At 43.8% G+C, this 17966-nt stretch overlaps 1 protein-coding gene across 3 annotated transcripts in view; it reads left to right on the plus strand.

Annotated features, from left to right (window-relative positions):
• The first annotated feature begins 2946 nt into the window (after window positions 1-2946).
• GATB (glutamyl-tRNA amidotransferase subunit B) overlaps window positions 2947-17966 on the plus strand; it is a 69959-nt gene continuing 54939 nt past the window's right edge. For 2 of the 3 annotated variants that reach the window (XM_025198527.1, XM_025198526.1), the window contains exons 1-2: window positions 3123-3862; window positions 7058-7208. Coding sequence is in view for 1 of the 3 variants with exons in the window: in XM_006019170.3 (XP_006019232.1) it covers window positions 2977-3110; window positions 7058-7208 (285 nt within the window). In the remaining 2 variants the exon portion in view is untranslated. The other variant, XM_006019170.3, reaches the window with a different exon arrangement.

Below are 17966 nucleotides of genomic sequence, written 5' to 3' on the forward strand. Positions count from 1 at the left end.
ACCCACGGAGCCTAGCAAACTTCATGTAGCAGAAGGACCCACGGAGCCTAGCAAACTTCGTGTGAGTCCTTGCTGGACGACTCCAGAGCTCTTCTACCCGGGTTCGAGTCCTGCAGGTTTACTTTCCCGTCGCTGAAACCCTTTGCGATGTACCCTCGTATTTTCATCTTCCCGTCGCCGGAACCCTATGCGACGTACCCTCGTGCCCTGCAGGTTCGAGTTTTGTTTTCTTTTCTCTCTGTAACCGCAACTTAAGCAAGCTTTCCAGCCTACACCACTGCCATCTCGGTGTAAGTAAACAATCTTTTAAAACTACCGATACGCGTCCGTGCCTAATTCCAGCTCGAAGGCCTTCCCTCTCCGCCCCGGTGTGCCCGGGCTGCTGGCCACAGCCTGCGTGCAGCGCGAAAAGGGCTCGGGTTGCTCCCGGCCCGCACACAGAGCACTACAGAAGTGGTTTTTTTTTTGTTTTTTTTTTTATGGGATTATTTTTGGAAGCCATTTGCTATGGCATGGGGGGTCAGCAATATAAACATGGGGCCTTTTTCAATCTTACTTACCCTTCCAGGGAAGGGAGATGTTTGGGGATGGAAGATATGTACCCTCTTCAGTTTCTTATATATTCCTCTTTTTTTCAAGTATGCAATTAAAGGGCAGAATCCAGTAAGATCCTATAAGAGTAGGACTCTGCCTAATGTGCTGTTAATATTTATAAGCTTTTAACTTATTACTACTTATTTCAGAAATGTTTTATTACATCATAATACCAGGCTTTGAAACAAGTCCAGTAATCCAAAATTTAGCATTTTCACACCAGTATGTACTTAAGCCACATTCTGAAACCATACCAAAGACCTGCTGATTTGATGTACTGATGCCTCCAAAGTACCAAAGAATAATAAAATCCAGAAGAGTTCATGAAGGCAATTGTTAAAGAAACCTGATGCAAGGATAACATCTATACACAACAGCTTTAGCCTATCGGGAGCTCTGACTAGGAAGACTGTGCTCTGTTAAGCCAAAGGGAGTCCAGGTGGATACAAGGAGGCTAACAACACAAAGCTTCCTGCACAGTCAAGACCTAACCCCCCCCTCTTTAAAATGAAGCCAGTGAGCAAAACAGTACTATAAAGGTGATGCCAGGAATCTGGGATTTCAGTTAAGTGCACAGAGAGATTTAAATTGCCTATGACTGTGGATGACGGCTGCAGTGGTTACCTGTGGTAGGTTAGGGTGCTGTATCTTGTGTTGCATCAGTTAGCGGTAGTCTTATGAAGAATTTAGATCAGTGGTGCCCAAAACTTATTCCACTTTGGGCAATGAAGAGAGGACAATGTTGAGAGTGTCCATGGACCAAATCCAAATCTGATCTGGCTGCGCGGGGTGGGGCAGAGGGAGTGTGGCCTGCCCCATGCAGCTGGGGGGCGGGGGGTTAAGGGTGTGGCCCAGCCTGAATCCAGTTGTGCTGGTGGAGAAAGGGGCAAAACCCAGCCCCAATCCCACCACACTGTGGGGAGAAGGGGGCACAGCCCAGCCACAATCTGGCCATGCTGGGGGAGAAGGGGACATGCCCCAGCTCACAGGGTTTGGGAATCTGGCAGCGAGGGAGGGGAGGCAGCATTACTTGTCACCACTCCACCCGCCACAAGACTTCTGAACCTGTGGGGAGCTTCACAGGTCAGACACATTTGGCCCACATGCCAGAGATTGAGCTCCTGTGTTTTAAATGATAGGTTGTACGGGACAGTTTGGAAAGGGATGATCCTGCCTCAGGCAGAGGGTTGGACTAGATGACCTTTGAAGGTCCCTCCCAGCCTGACTTCTCTGGGGTTTTCATGAACAGCCTGTCCTGTTCCCTAGAGCTGCCAGCCTCCTCCAGGCCCTGGCTCAACTCCATTCAACATTATCTTGTGACTGGCACATGTCACTGAAATGCCGGTGCTAAATCACTTCCCCCTTGATCCCAGTCTACTAGAGAGCAGCAAACAGCGTTGCCAGGTCTTAAAGATGAAATTATCATACTGGAAGCTCAAAATGATCATATCTGCTGAAAGACTATGCTACACTGAAAGAATATGCAAATAAGTCTTTTTCTTAATTTACTTTCTCTTGCTTCTTGTAAGAAGCCAGTGAGTGAGAACTGGGTCATCAAAGTTGAAGTGCTTCTTTATTTGGAGGCAAGCAGTCATCATAAGAAAGGGCTGACAGCACACCCAGAAGTCAGCTAAGACTCCCCCCCACAGCGGGACTTGGGTTTTGCATGTGCTGCATCAGCGAGCTGCCTCGAAAATGATGGTTTAAAAGCTTGCTTAATAATTGTTCTCCAACTATTTAGTTGGTCTAATAAAAGATATCAGATTCACCCAAAGAACCTTGTCTGCCTATGTACTTAGACCAACACGGCTACAGCCTACACCCCTCAAAAATGATGGTACATTCTAAACACTTTTACTCATACTGGTTGTACATTGTACAAGGGTAGAGATTATTGTACAAGTACGATCATTACAGTCCACCTAGCAACCCTGGGAGCAAAGTTCTCTGCCCAAAATCACTTATGTGGCCTTTTCTGTGGCTTTTGCACTTCCCTGACCAGAAAAGAGGCTCTGGCCTGGGGTCCCCTCCCGCCCATGGGGCCTCTCCCAGGCCCTCATGCGTTGCCCTCTCCTGGCAGAGTTTCATAGTGCAGCGCCCACGGGCTCCTTGGCCTCGCTGGCGAGCCCGTGGACGCGAGCCCGCGCCCCAACCCGTCTTCTCCCTCGCCGCCCACGTGTTGGCTTCCCTGTGGGGGCGGGGCACGCTTCACACGCCTGCCACAAACGTGCTCCTCCCCCACACGCCCCTGCGGCCGTTACTGGCGAACTGAAGCGTCATCACCATAGCAAACTTCTCCCCCAACGGACCGCGGAACAAGCGGGCTGGAGCCAACCCGGGGGCGGTGCTGGGGTCACATGATCCCCGCCCAAGCTGGTCAACATGGCGGCTCCCATGAGTGGCGGCGGCCGCCTTTGTCGGCTGGCCTGGCGCCGCCGGGCAGGAGCTTTGCACAGCGGGGCGCAGCCCGCGGCGCTCGGCCGGGAGCCGGGGAAGGTTGCGGAGACGCAGAGCGGGTAGGGCCCGGGGCGGCCGGGCGGGGAGAGCGAGGCCTGTCTACTTGGGGCGCTCCTACAAACTCCCCTGTCGGCCTACGTCAGGACTCACGTCGCCCGCCGTACGGGGTGCCCCTGCAGAGTTCCCCTCCCCCCTGCCGCGTTCTGCCCTAGCCGCGCCGGCTACGTCAGAGTCCACGTGACCTGGCCCAGCTCCCCCGCCCACGGGTTCCCCTCCCTCCCCCCGCAGCTGCTGGGAGAGCTGGTGCTGGGGGGCTGTGGCTTTATTTTGGTTTTACATTTAATTTCTGGGTTATTAACACTTGTCATTTATTGTATCCAGCATATACTTCATCATATACCCACCCACCCCCAGTTGCCTTCTTTTTTGGAACTGGAAATATGGTAACTAGGGTTGCCAACTCTGACTGAAACTATTCTGGGAGATTTTTTTCTTCCCAACCTGATGTAATGTTATTAATTGATTTAATTTTCTTTAAATCTCCTATTTAAAATCCCCTGAATTTCATTCAGTAGTCCCTGGGAGATCAGTGCTGATTCCAGTAGACTCCCAGCCAATCCGGCAGGGTTGGCAACCCTAATGGTAGCCCTACCTGATTGCTAAGCCTAAACCATCACCAGCCCCAAGGGATACTAGACCTCAGGAAAAAAAACTGTTAGTGAACGATGATTTAATGCAGACTGATTTTGAAGGTATCCAGGTTGTAGCTGTATTGATCTGGAGGCAAAAGGAATCAAAACTCATGGAAGAGGTGATATATTTTATTAGACCACTTAGATACTTGCAAACCAGCTACATATTGACTGGGATGATCTAGTTGGGGATGGTCCTGCTTTGGGGAGTTGGACTACATGACCTCCTGAGCTCCCTTCCAACCCTTACTTTCTATGATTCAAACAAATTGTTTTATTTTTTTGCAAGCTGTTGGGCGCGCACACCCTTCATCAGGCATAGGAGGGAGCAGAAATTGTAAAAGTTCTCCTAGGTAGAAATGAAAATTCATATTTTACAGGAGAGCTGAAGGTATGGTAAAATCTACTTGGAATAGTTAATTTTGTCCAGGCACAGAGAGAGGCTGAAAAAGTCTTTTTACCTCAGAGTAGTCTGGGGACAAGCAGAATGTAGAAGCATATTTCTGCTGGTCTTGCTGCCCAAGTGCAGGGGGGCTGGACCCGACGATCTGTAAGGTCCCTTCCAGCCCCTAAAAAATTATGAAACTATGAAAGAATGCTTAGCCTTAACAATTTGGAAATTGAACAGTGGCACAGGAAAGAGCGAGGAAAAAAAATGAAACCAGAGGAGAGATGAAGGAATCGGTCATCTTTAGAACTTAGTAAGAGAAAAGGTGAAGAGAGAACAAAACGTCCAGGAACCAAATCAAAAAGCAAAGCGCTGATTTGTTCGAAAAGCTTGGGGCTGTTTGACATCTACATGAAAGAAAAGCAGCTGAAAGACTGTATGAGTAGTAGATTGTAGTCGGTAGACACAAAGAACTTAAATGCTGGAAAGTTGTCGTTGGTTTTGGACAACAGCTTAAAAGGATTCCCCTAAATCAGAAAGTGAAAAGATAGGTCTGAGCTCCAGATCAGTGTCCATGATTTCTGTTGCTAGTTCAGAAGATTCATGCCATACTATAGTAACTACTTCAAGACCTGACTTCTAGGGGAGTGGGGAAGCCCCCAGCCTTGCCAGCACCCAAAACTAGGGGCTATTACATGAGACTTCTGGCTGTGGACCCCAGCTAAGGATGACAGTCATAGGTCTGTAGGCATCACCTGGAGCCTAGTGCAGTGGGTGAAAGCCCCAAAAAGGCCATCGGGAGTTTTGGTGCCCTTTGTAGGGTGTTGACAGGACAGCAGTCTGGTGCACCTGTGGAAAACCCTCATACCCCCATGGAAGCCAAGGCTTTGATCTGCATGGATCTGAACACAAGATCAAGGGATTCATGTGGGACACTTTGAAGATTGTGCTTAGGAAGGAGAAGAGCTTTAAAGGAGTTGGTTGTGCAGGGAAAATTAGGCCAAACTTTAGATTTTGGTAGAAAAGGAACCTGGTCTACACATGTGACATTTGTCCCATGCCATGGCGGAAATAGTTTCTAATTGGTTATTCAATAAACGTTGGAAACGGAACATTGCACTAGTATAGCTGGAATCAACTAAGAATGTGCCATAACCACAAACTAAACTGATTAGCTCTGCGTCTGAGCTACAATCAGGCCCCAGAATGGAGGGGCAGATGCAGTCTAAATCTCTACTGACTTGGAATGCCAGAAGGGCCATCTAAGCATTTTTGGACTGAGAATCTTGCCACTTTCTAGTGTACTCTGATCAGCAGCGAAGTAATTTAGCATTGATATTTAAATTGTCATAAGTGATTTATGCAGATTCCAAGTTAATTTTGAATGCAAGCTCTCCATATTTATCAGAGTTGTTCTTTCAGGCCCTCTGCAGACTCTGGCAATCATCAGTGCATTGTTTTATGCTTGCTTTATACTTTGGAGACTTTTCTTTTGAACTATAATAGCTAAATTCTTATTGTTTTTAAAATGAAAACTGAAGCTCTGGTGCATAAGATTACAGCCATCACAAAAAAGTACCTGCTGATTGAATCCAGTACGAATTGTGGAAATGCAGAAAGAAAACACTTACTTATGCACGTGCTTAATTTCACTGGCCCTGCGTTTCATTGGTTTAACTGGTTTCCAGTTGATTTAATTGGAGTCATTGTGGTGACTCCTGGTAGCAAAGCTTTAAAAAGTTTGCATAAGTTTTTGAAGGATTGAGGACTGTTACTTTAAATATTCTAATAGGTCTGCAGTTGAAAACTAGATAAGGCTCTTCATTTTTAAAAATGTAATTTTGTATGGTTCCAGTCAGCATACACAAGCAAAAATGGTTGTAAAAGACTTTATTTGAATGCCTGAAAGTCCTACATGATAGTATCTGCCTTCCTTTAATGAGTGATTTATATAGGATATGCTTGATTAAGTTTTGGTGATCTGTAGTGATGTCCTCAGGTATTGGAGGACAGACACAGAATTCAAGTCTTGGCAAGTAAAAATTGCATTGTGTTCACCTTTGAAAGAAACACTATATTTGATATATTTGTTTAATGTTTTTCCATAGCCCACTTATCTGTTATAACTATCTTGGTACTTATATTTGCTGAAGTGTCCTGCCATAGAAATGTGATTTCACCACTGAAATATTATTTGTGTCACTTCATTCGTACAAGGCCAGATAATTACTTACAGAAACTATTGAGCCATTCATACTGTAAAGGTGACCTCTTTCTCTTGTCCATATAAAGGTTATGGATGTGAGAACTGCAATTACTTTTCAGATGATATGGAGAAGCTTTATCTGTAGAGCATGTTCAAAGAGCAGTCACTCTCCAGTTGAAATGATGATTTCTCTATTACCAGACTACTAATGTTTATGCTAATCTGGTACTAACATTGCTTTGGAGAGCCACCTTTCCCAGCATGCTAGTGACTAGCTGACAATGTGTACATAATTTAATATGCCACCTGTTTGTTGGAGACTTATCAAACTAGTTGGGAAGCAGTTGATATTTATGATGATTTCATAATTTCCATGGGGTACGAAATTGGGGGTTTGTGCAGTATGTTCCTTCACCTTGCTAATTTCAGTGCAGCTTTTCATGGAAAAGTTTTCAGATTCATACATTTATTCTCATCTACTTAAATCATCTTTAATGTGTACATAATAAAAACACTTGGCCGCACTATTTGCCTCAAGATTTATAAGATTATAGATTATAAAAGATGTAGATTAGTCTGTGGCCTCCAATGCAGCAGCATAGGATCACAACACACTATTAAGTGGCAAGTTTTTTTTTTGTTATTTTGTCTTGTATATATTTTCCTAGTTATTAATGGAGTGATACACACTAATTATATGTTATTTCTCCTCTTTTTCAGTGTTGCTCCCTGGAGAGCAGTGGTGGGTCTGGAAGTTCATGCACAGATCAATTCCAACTCCAAGATTTTCTCTGGCTCCCAAGTGCAGTTTACAGCACCCCCTAACTCTTTGGTATCTTTTTTTGATGCTTCTCTACCAGGAACCTTACCAGTAAGTTGCATTTAACCTTACCTTCTCTTACAACAGAATCTTAACAATTTTGCTGAGCAGATTTCTCAAGGCACAATTTTTATCTTTCCTTGTTCATAAGAGTTTAAATCTAGCCCTGTTCTTGAATTTATCTGCCTGAAGCTCCTACTTGGTAACTTTAGATCTTTATTTTAATATTCTTTGAGTAATGTATGTTGTAGTTGTGTAACCACAGACCTCTGAAAATTCCTGATAAGGAAGTAATGCAGGATTAAGGGTAAAAATTTTATGAGCCCAGAATGAGTGTATTTGCAGGGTAATGTTGATTGATGTTTGTTGGTTATGTTGTATTTAGTTAGTAAGCAGCACTAGAAGTTCCTTAAATATTTGGAGGTATTAAAATCCTACAAAAGATGAGCATGTTAGATTGTCAAGCAGCTATTGCCATTACTTTGCCATATGTGTTTTCATGTAGCTGTCATTTACTGTTTGGAATGCCTCAGAGTTGTTTTTTGAAGCAAAACCTATCTGATTTGGAAAACTGTAAACCGTTTTTATTTTTTATTTATATTATGCTATAAATATTCATAACACTTTACAGAGTAGTAAAAGAGGGATTATGGAGATAACTCTTAGTCCTAAGAATTTATTAGTGGCAACATAATTCTTTTTTAGTTTAAAGTCTCATTTGAATTTTTCAGTATGATTTTTCTCTGAGGTGACCATGACAGTAATTCTTGTGAGTACTTGCACATTGTAAAGCTCTTGGGGATCCTTTTTGGAGAGAGGTGCCATATAAATGTAAAGTATTATGTATACAAATTTGATGTGTTTGAAAAAGTAACTATTGAATGGGCTTATTCATACATCAAGTATATTCTGTTGTGGTCTTTGTAAACGAGTATCAGTGGAGTCAAACTATTTAAAGCAGAAGTGCTTCACTGACTGACTTCATTGGAAGTCAAACCTGAATTTCTTTTATTGTCCTATTTGAACACTTTCTTCTCTGAAAAAGAACAGTAGGTGGGATTTTTGAAATTAGGTATAAACCTCTGGAAAGGCACATAGGATCTTGGGGGAATCCAAGCCATGTGGAAAACACCTTGGGGAGCTTGAGAACAGAAATGTGACTTCAGTTACAAAGTAAAAGGTATTATGAAAAGTAAAAGTACTTGTGGAAGTATTGGAAGGTGGATGAGGTGGTATAGTTTATATTAGATTATTGGATTGGTGGTAAATTCCAGGGAGATGTCACAGTATAATGAGAACTACCCCAAGGGAGGGTTAAATTCTAATGAATACACTGTTTTCAAAAGATTTCTGGTATCTTGTATGGAACTGATGAGAGCAACTGTTTTCAGGAGGTGTTGGTGGTACTGAATTGGAAATTAAATTCCTTTTTAATTTTGAATCTAGTACATAGCCAAAAACCAGGAAGGCAGGATTAGAGCATGGGTTTTATGTCTGTCTACACTTCCTTTCTACTGTCATTTTTGCTGTGGTTTAAGTTCAAGGTTCTGGTTTTGGCCCATCTAGTTAATACTTGGTCAGTGAATGGAAATCAAATCACCTAATGCATATATTGAATCAAATTGGAAGTTGCCCAGGAAGAAAAAAAAAATAGGCCAAAGCATGGTGGAATTATAGTTCATGGAGGGTTTTCTGGCTCTATATTTCTTTGTTAAATAAAAATATCTTTTTTCCTCAAGATTTGTTTTCAATCTCATTTTTGCTCTTTATAAAAGGGGCTGGCTCTTGCTTTCATGAGTGTTTCCTAGCGGAAAATCATGGGCTTCACCAGCTACAGACTTTGGTGGAGAAGATAACTGCACCTGATTAACAAAGAACCTGATGATTAGATTAATCAAAAATTAGTGATACTGCTCGTTTGCCTCCTTCAACTGCTTTTATCTGTATGGGAGGGGGGATCCTAGTCCAAATACAATGAGGGCAGAGTTGAATATGAATATTTAAAATTTTCTTGTACTTGTTTGTAAGACTGTAGTATGGAGCCCATTCTTTATGTAAGCTTTGTTTTCCCACAGCATTCACTACATTAGCCAAGACTGATCTTTGTTTTGGCATCAGAGGACTGATTTGTTTAGGCATGTGCATTAGAAATATCTGGAGCGTGATAGGAAATGATATTTTTTGCAAATCTTCTAAATAATTTTAGACCAAAATTTGTACCTTTCTTAAAGTTGTATTATTTTGCTGGAATAGGTCTCTAGGATCTCAGTAACTAATATTTCCTTTGAACTCTTGCTATTTTGCAGAGAAACTAATAAGAAAAGCAATATTTTAGTAGAACTGGGAAAACACAATATTTGTGCTGCGTCTGCAGCAGAGGATAACTACAGTAATAAATGTTGTTCTGAGAACTGTAGTGACAGTTATCGGAATCACAGGGATTTAAATTTATGGAGAGATCATCCGACAGTAGCAAAGGAGGACCATCTGTGTATTACTGTGCCTTGTATAATGCTTCCCCAGTGGTGCCAGAACGAATGGCACTAAAGGAAACTGATATGATTGCCATACATTTCTGGATCACTAGTTAGAGTACAGATGTGCGAGTGTCACATCCATGTCATCATGCTGCTGCTCATGATGTGCCTTAGAGAAAAATCTGTGGGCATGAGCCACAGTGCAGCTGCAATCCTATTTGGAAATGAGGTAGAATTAAGGGATAGTTTGAGGAGTGGGGAGGTGGGGTAGGGGAGGGAGTGCCTACATATCTTTCCCAATGACAGCAGTAGACTACAGCTATATTCTTCTGGCTTATACTATAATCCTATATAATTTTGATCCTCCTGCCATGGAACTGTTGGAGAGAACTACGTCCTGATCAATTATGGTACTTTCCCAAGTATAACATAGACAGCTCTTCAGAGACTTATTTTATTCTCTGAGGGTTTTGCTGTCTTGTAGAACTCTATAAGAGCTTTCAAAACTATAATGTGCACAAGTGTGCACCTTATTTTTATTTTTTTTTTAACCACCTCTCCCCTAGGTATGAGGGCTCCAGTGATGAGCTCTGGTTAGCTGCCTTTAATGTTAACAGGGGCTTGGGCTGTAAATAACAGCTTCTGAAGATCCCTGCAATTGCACAGCCAGGTGACATGTGGCAGGCCCTGTGTAGCATTCTGTATATGAGCCATTAAGGCTACCTTATTTACAACCTGAGCTTTGTTCTGTTGAAGTTAATCAGAGTTGTTGCTTAATGGTAGATGAAATCAGGTCCATAATAAAACGACCAGACGGATCTCAGCAACGCAGAATAAACCACCTAAGATACCCATGGGTAAGGCACAGCTATTTAAATCATGCAAATAGTAAAAACCATTTGCCAGATTATGTTGCTTTTGATGTTAAAGGCGTTTGTTACATGTTACCTTTAGGCCATGCTAAATCAATGGAATATGATGGAGTACTAAAGTTAGAACGTGCTGTGAGCAGTTGCATGTTTATGGGTAATATGGTCTCTGACCTGCACAGCTATCGTTTGCTGCTAAGGGACTGGCAAGCAGGGTACGGTTAGGAGTAAGGATACCTTGGCTGCAAGGGTCAGGGAGGGAGAGGGTTGCAGCAATGGGATCTTGGAGCTGGGAGGCGGTAAATAATGAGGCCATGGGTCTCTTGTTTCCTCTGCAGGCCCCCTGAATTACTGTGGGGGAGAGCTCTGCTGCAGGGAGCCTTCCACTGACCCTGCCCACCTGATCTCAGTTCCCACCTCCAACAGCTCTCCCTCTTGTTCCAGCCGCCTTTGGAGCGTGCTGTGTCTTTCCATGCTCTCTCCATATTAAACCTTCGTAGCTCTGCACTCTGGCTTCCAACCCCTCTATGGCACAGCCCTCTTCCACCCTTTCTAGTCCCAGACAAGAGGTGCCACAGTCCCCATCAAACCACCTGGCAAGGAGAAAGCTGGCCATTGTTGGGGTAAAATGGGGCCAGACCGCATGGGGAAAATTTCAGTTAACATTGAGTAACTGTTGTTAATTGAATTTTCCTGCAGGATTTGCTTGGTTCTAGGCCAAAGGTGAAGCCCTCTCCAGGGAAGGTTGTGAGGGGGCTGGGATTGGGTTGGCAGGGGTCAGTGGTGGGCTTCCCAGCTTCATACTTCTGCCGCCACAGCACCCCCTCACTCGGCACTGGTGGGGTTCCCACCTACCCCCAGGCAGTACCAGCCCTTGGGCAGTAGAGTTTGGGAGGATGGGTAGATCCTCCAGGATATTAGGAACACATTGGAGGCCTTGGCATAAGTGCCTCTGTCTTGTATACATTCTCCATTATGTAATTCATAGATGTTAGGGACTGGAAGGGTCCTCACAAGATCATCGGATCCGGCCCCCTGCACTTGCGCAGGAAAGATTGCTGGGGTCAGATGACCCCAGCAAGGTGTACGTCAAGTCGTTTTTTAAAGATCTCCGGCATACGTGATTGTACCACTTCTGGGGGGAGTCTGTTCCAAACCCTAGGCACTTGAATCATAACTAAATTTCTCTTTATGTCCAATCTGAAGCGATCTTCAAGTAATTTGTCTGTTGTTTCTTGTCTTACCCTGGGGTGCCTTGGTGCACAGATGCTCCCCCAGGCCTTGATGTATGCCCCTTATATATTTATAGGCTGTACCAAGTCTCCTCTAGGTCATCTTTTCTCCGGGCTGAACAGTCCCATGTTTTTCAGCCTCTCCTCATATGACCTGCTCTCCAGACCTCTAATCATGTGTGTGGCCCTCCTTTGGACTCTCTCAAGTTTCTCCACATCCTTCCGGAAGTGCGGCACCCAGAACTGGATACAGTCCTCCAGCTGCGGTTTCACCAAGGCCGAGTAGAATGGGAGGATGACATCCTTAGTCTTGCTTGAGATGCATTGGTAGTTGCATGCCAATGTTTTATTCGCTTTGCCAGCTACAGCATCACATTGGTGGTTCATGTTCATTCTGTGGTCTATCACAACCCCTAGGTCTCTTTCAGTTGTGGTGCTGGCAAGTACAGCACTGCTGAGTCTGTAAGTGTTGCGGATTATTTCTCCCCAGATGGAACATTTTACATTTTTCCATGTTAAATATCATTAGGTTTTAATCTGCCCACCTTGCAAGCCTGTCCTCGAGCATGACCGCACTCCTCCATAATTTGGTGTCGTTTGCAAACTTTGCCAGTACACTTTTAACACCTGAATCCAAATCATTGATGAAAATGTTGAAAAGCACTGGTCTGAGTACTGAACCCTGAGGGACGCCAGTGGTCACCTTCCACCATTTTGACTTAGTTCCGTCAGTTAATACTCTCTGGGTCCTATCTCGGAGCCAGTTACTTAGCCACCACACTGTAAAGTACTCGGCCGCGTTTTCCCAATTTTACTATGAGGACATCGTGGGAGACTACATGAAAGGCCTTTTTGAAATCGAAGTATATGACATCAACCTCATTTCCCTTATCCAGGTGGTGAATTACCTGATCATAGAAGGAAATGAGGTTGGTCAGGCGTGACCTGCCCACAAGGAAAAGCCATGTTGTAATGATTTAAACCAAACTAAATTTGGGTAACTTTATATAAAGATAGGCTTGCAAGGCTAGATTCTATGTTTTTTGGTGGTGGAAACAGAAAAGCATTGACTTAAGTGTTTAACCATAGTAACACAAAGAAAGCAATTGAAACCCATTACCATAAGGAATGGCACTCCTTGTCAAGAGTCCAAACTTAAATTATAACATTTGTAAAGCCATCCTAATTAAACAGTTAAGTGTTTACCACAAATGCTTTACTTAGCTGGGGAGGGGGTCTTCATGATCGACCCCTCTCATTAACATGTACTCAGGTTGTAGACAGACCCATCATTAGTGATCATATTAACTATGATTATAAACCTGGGGGAAGGGGCGAATAATGGACCTGATTTGTTGGGAGAACTAAAGACCTAATAAGAGCTCAGTTCCTGGGGTCCAGCCTACACCCACCCTCCCAAGTGTGAGTGGGTTTTTGTATTTCCGTTACCTGATCTGAATGCTACTTAAATTTATTTTTAGCTTTCCAATAAAGTGATTCTCTTGAGAAAAGACATGCATGCTATTTTTATTTTTTATTTCAGGTCCCCATCTGACCAAAGTGAGCCCCTTTGTTTCAGTTTAGGGATAGAGAGCTTCCCTTCACACAAAGCAGTACTTTGGCAGGAGGGCTGAGAGCAATGCATCCTAGGATGCCACAGGACCCAAATTGCTAGCCTTGTCTCTGGGAGCAAGGCTGCTGTTTCTGCAACGTGACCTGGGTAGCATGACTCAGAGATACTCCACACCCTAAGTGGCATCACTATAAGACACAGGTCACTTAGCATGAGTTTTCCTGCTTCACTGTGCAGACACTCACATTTTAGTGCTTTTAGTAGGCAGCTGGGCAGGCATCACTGCTGTGTGCGGGAACAAGGTGGATGAACTGGAGCAGGCACCATCCCACCAATACATGCCCAGTCTGGCTGCTCCACAGCAGCAGCTATAGGTTGGGGGCAGGCTGGGCTGGGTTGGGCAGCACTCCAGTCTGCCTGCCTAGTTCCTGCATAGCAGCAGCAGTGCCTGCCCACCTGCCTGCCTGGTGAACCATGCGCTCTGCCTCCCTGCTGGACTCTGGCCCAGGACTTTTCACCTACCAGCCAGGAGCAGGCTATGGAAACCGGGAATGTTCAGGTTTACCCAGAACAGATGATCACCCTACTTAAACCAATGCTGAGAGCTTATGGAAATCTCATGTTGAGCATCTCTAATTTTATATGATTTTGAATCCTTTTTGTCATATCAGATGTTGCTGAGCAAGGCTGTGCCATCCCTGTCTGTCGTGGGTAATTGTTTGCATATCTTAGTTGTTAGTACTATAAGCTCTTCCCTCACCCAGGATGGTTCAATGAAGACCTCTTTCCCAGGACCCCTCTCTTAGATGTTCTTCCAGCTGCTGCCCAGTGGCATGTCTGCCATGTCAAATGCCTTGATGTCACTGTTGATGCACATACCAGATACTTCCAACTTTAAGCTGGGATAACTTAGCAGATACGAAGTTGTTGCACTCTGGTTATTTTTTTTTTAATGGCATTTTTAATGCATTTGTTCCATTCAATTTCTAATCTTTTTTTTTTTTTAATTTTGTGTGCCTTCAAAGAGCCATTTGCTTTCAAAGACAGATATGTCTGTACAGTTGCTGGATTTCCATATTTAATGTGCATCTGTGACAGGCAGGGTAGAAATGTTATTTCAGCTGGAGATTCATAGTGGTCTTTAAGTTGTAAGGATTTAGCCCTGTTTTGTTAAAGTTGGTGCCTGGCATATTTGAGACAGTTTCCTTTTGGTTATCCCCATTGACTTGTGTATTCCTGCTGAGGTATATGAATTGACCTACCTCTTATATTCCTCTGCTGCTTAACATTATACTTGGGTTGAGGGTTGTTGGGGTGTTAGATCTTGTTTTTTCATAAATAGTTATCAACTACATTTCTGAGGCATTATGCAGACTTCCAGTTCTTTGGTTGTGCTCTAAGTTAAGAGTAGTGTCATTGGTGAAATCAAAATATTCTTGTATTTTGTTCAACCATGTAATGCCTGTTATATTTGTCTGCACTTTTTCTTTGGGAAGAAATCAATGGCAACTCCAAACAGAAGAGGTGAGAGAGAGAGCCTCCTTGTGTGTTACACCTATTGCTCAAGTAGGCATGTGCTCTAACTGTGCCTGTTGCACCTTGATAGAAAGCCTTGATGATGCTAATTATTTTTGTTAGCATGCTGTAACAATTAAGGACATTCCAGAGTGAATCGTGACAGGCTTTAAAATGCCTTCTTTAAAATCTCTGAAGCTTATGATTGTTGCTTTTTGATTTTCTCTGATTACACGTAGGATGTGTACTGTAGCAAACAAGTCATACGTTAGCCTGGTGAGGATTTATGCAGCCCCCACCTCGCCCTACCACACTAGCAAGGTATATTAGGCCTAGAAGGAAAAACCTATAAGTGGAAAATTCAACTCAATTTAGTAGTAGTGCCACAAGGGAAACCGACCTGCAAACCTTCACTCCCAGAGAACCCCTAGGCTGAGGCCAGACCCCAATTTGTCACTTTTTAAAGCTTTTAATGCTTTTTTAAAATGCTTTTAATGCTTGTGAGAATGCTAAAACTTATACTGTGAAACTTAACTGGAATTTAACCAGTTAAGGGCCCTTTTGCAGAGGGCGTGTGAGGTGATGCTGCTGTCAGTTTTCAGGCTCCCCTCCCCCCTTTTTTTTCTTTTTGGGAACTTTTTTTAGCGCCAGAGGTGATAACTCCCCTGGAACTCTGCTGGAAGACTCAGTTTTCCATATCTTGACCTGAGGACTGGAGGGCAGGTTAGTACAGGGCCATGTCGTGCTCCAACTAGTGCTGCAGGGTGATTGCATTCATGATGGGGTGAAAACCAGGATGACACGTGGTTTGACATCTAGTCTGCAGATGTTCCTTTGGCTTTGCCTCAACTGCTTCCTTTTTTCTGCTTATGGGCACAGGCAGAAGTTACATTTTTTGTACAATTGGCCCTTTCTTTGAAAGCACTCTGCAGCCATGCCGTGATGACACAGGTGCACGGATGCAGAGTGCTTTTGAAGTGGCCAGTAGCACAAAAAATTAACCCTCTTCAAATGAGGTATCAGATGAAGGTGCTCTGGTTGGGGAACTTCTGTTCCCTAGGGTTAATTCATTGCATGATCTGTGGGCACAGATGACGCAACAGGTGGGGCACATTTTCATCCAGTTTTATGCACCCACAGCAGGGTGCAGGGCTGCAGGTGGCCCTCTGCAGCCCAGCAGATGCAACCCAGTACAGGAGGGAGCACCATGCCACCATGGCCTCTGAGGTGAGGTGCCCCCTGCCCACCTGGCAACAGCAGGGGCACAACTCCACACTGCTGTGCCTCACCTTTGTGCTCCCTTCCGCCCACTGGGCTATGGCTGGTCCAGCCTGGCTGCAGCCCCGCATCCTACTGTAGGTGCAGAAATCTCGGGGGACACGTTCCCCCGCCACATCGCCTGTGCTGCCCCGCAACACATTGCCTGTACCCCCTCCCCTCCCATCCCCATAGGCTTGCCTGGAGGAAAGTGCTGTCCACCGCTGCCTGGCTGCCGCGTGCATGTGTGCATGCATATGTACGTGGTGCTCCCTGTGTCCCATTCTCCCCAGCCACAAGCAGCGCCTTGCTGGCTGGAACTGTGCCAGCATGCAAGAGAAAACCCTTAGTTTCCCACATTTTTCTCCTTTAAAGGACAAATCTCTGTTTTTCTGTAGCAAACGGAAAACCCAGATCCCTGCTCATTATCATAAACTTCTAACATCGGTGATTGGGCATTCACTTGCAGATGTCCCAGGCTTTAAACATTGTCCTTTTCTCTCTGTGCTCTGGGTGTTTAAGTCAGTAGTTTCTCCAGGCGTTTATCTGTTTAGCACTGTAGTTCTCAACCTTTCTAGACCCAAGGCATCCCTAGGAAAATGCCAACTTCTTAGATTTATTTCACTTGTTTCTTGATGACAGGAAAATAATAGAGTAATTCTTTTATTGCAGAGAACTCAGACCACAACAGATCAGATTGTTTTTGATACCACAAATTCCTTTTTGCCATCTCTGGATTTATCTTGTGAATTGTTTAGGCGCTTGCACACTTAACTGTGCTAACGTTGTGCAGCACCCCGTGGCATCCTGGGTGCTGCATCATCCTGGTTGAGAATCAGTCACTTAGCACATTTTGGGATTGCTCTGCCCCTTACATGCTCTTTGTTCTTGTCAGCTTTTCTTTGTTTAGCCTTATCCGCCTTCTGGCTGGTGTAAACTTGCGAGTTAGAACCTTGTTGAGGTAATATAGTGTTTTGCTGTCACCTCTTTTAGTAGCCCCTTCGCTTCTATGGTGATGTTATCAATCTGTTTTCTCTTATCTTTCCATGGTGCTTTTTACTGTTTTATCCTTTTGGCTGTTGCTGCTGCTATTTTATTGGAAGTTGATCTTTACTGTATTTTGCTTCCTTTCACTCGGGTAGTCCAGCAACTAAGTTATTGTAGCATTTGTGATATTGTCTCTCAGACTGACCATTACATGTCAGTGACCTCTTGTGATGATTTTTATGTCTTGTCTTGTTCAGTGGCTTGGAAATGGCTGATGTAATGTCAGTTAGCCTTTTGCTGTCGGTTTTCTTGGTGCTTTTGTTTTTAAGTTTGAGCTTCGATTTTTGTCACGTATGTACATGCTATGGTCACTTCCCTCGGCTTCTCCATGTGCTCCGACATCCTGTTCCTGCTTCCTCCCTCTGGGGAATTCCATATTAGTTTATGGCTGTCCCTGTGTGAACCTAGTTTGCAGCTTATTAGGCCAGACATTATTAAACAGACACTTGAGGGTATCATTAATTAATATTTATAGATGATTGTAGAATTGATCAGTTGTCTCATAAACCACTATATAAACGAAACTATCATTTTCATATATCATGTTTGAAAAACCTAGCTTGGAGAAATTATAATTAGCGTTCCATTCTCTATGTTAATCATCTTGCCTTCCTGAATATATTATTGTTTTATTTTCATTTTAAATCTTTTTTTAATCAGCTCCTGACCATCAACATTTGTTTACTCCATGGGTTTTTAGATAATATTCATCCATTTCCTTCATTACCTGTGCAACTTTTGTTGTTGAAGCTATGCATCCTGATGCTATCCTGCTTTCCTTGGTCTCTTACCCCTCCAATGGATGATGACCTGAGACGGCTCACACCTGGACTCTCCCT

This window comes from Alligator sinensis, unplaced genomic scaffold (assembly GCF_000455745.1).
Source record: "Alligator sinensis unplaced genomic scaffold, ASM45574v1 scaffold169_1, whole genome shotgun sequence".
NCBI lineage: Eukaryota > Metazoa > Chordata > Crocodylia > Alligatoridae > Alligator > Alligator sinensis.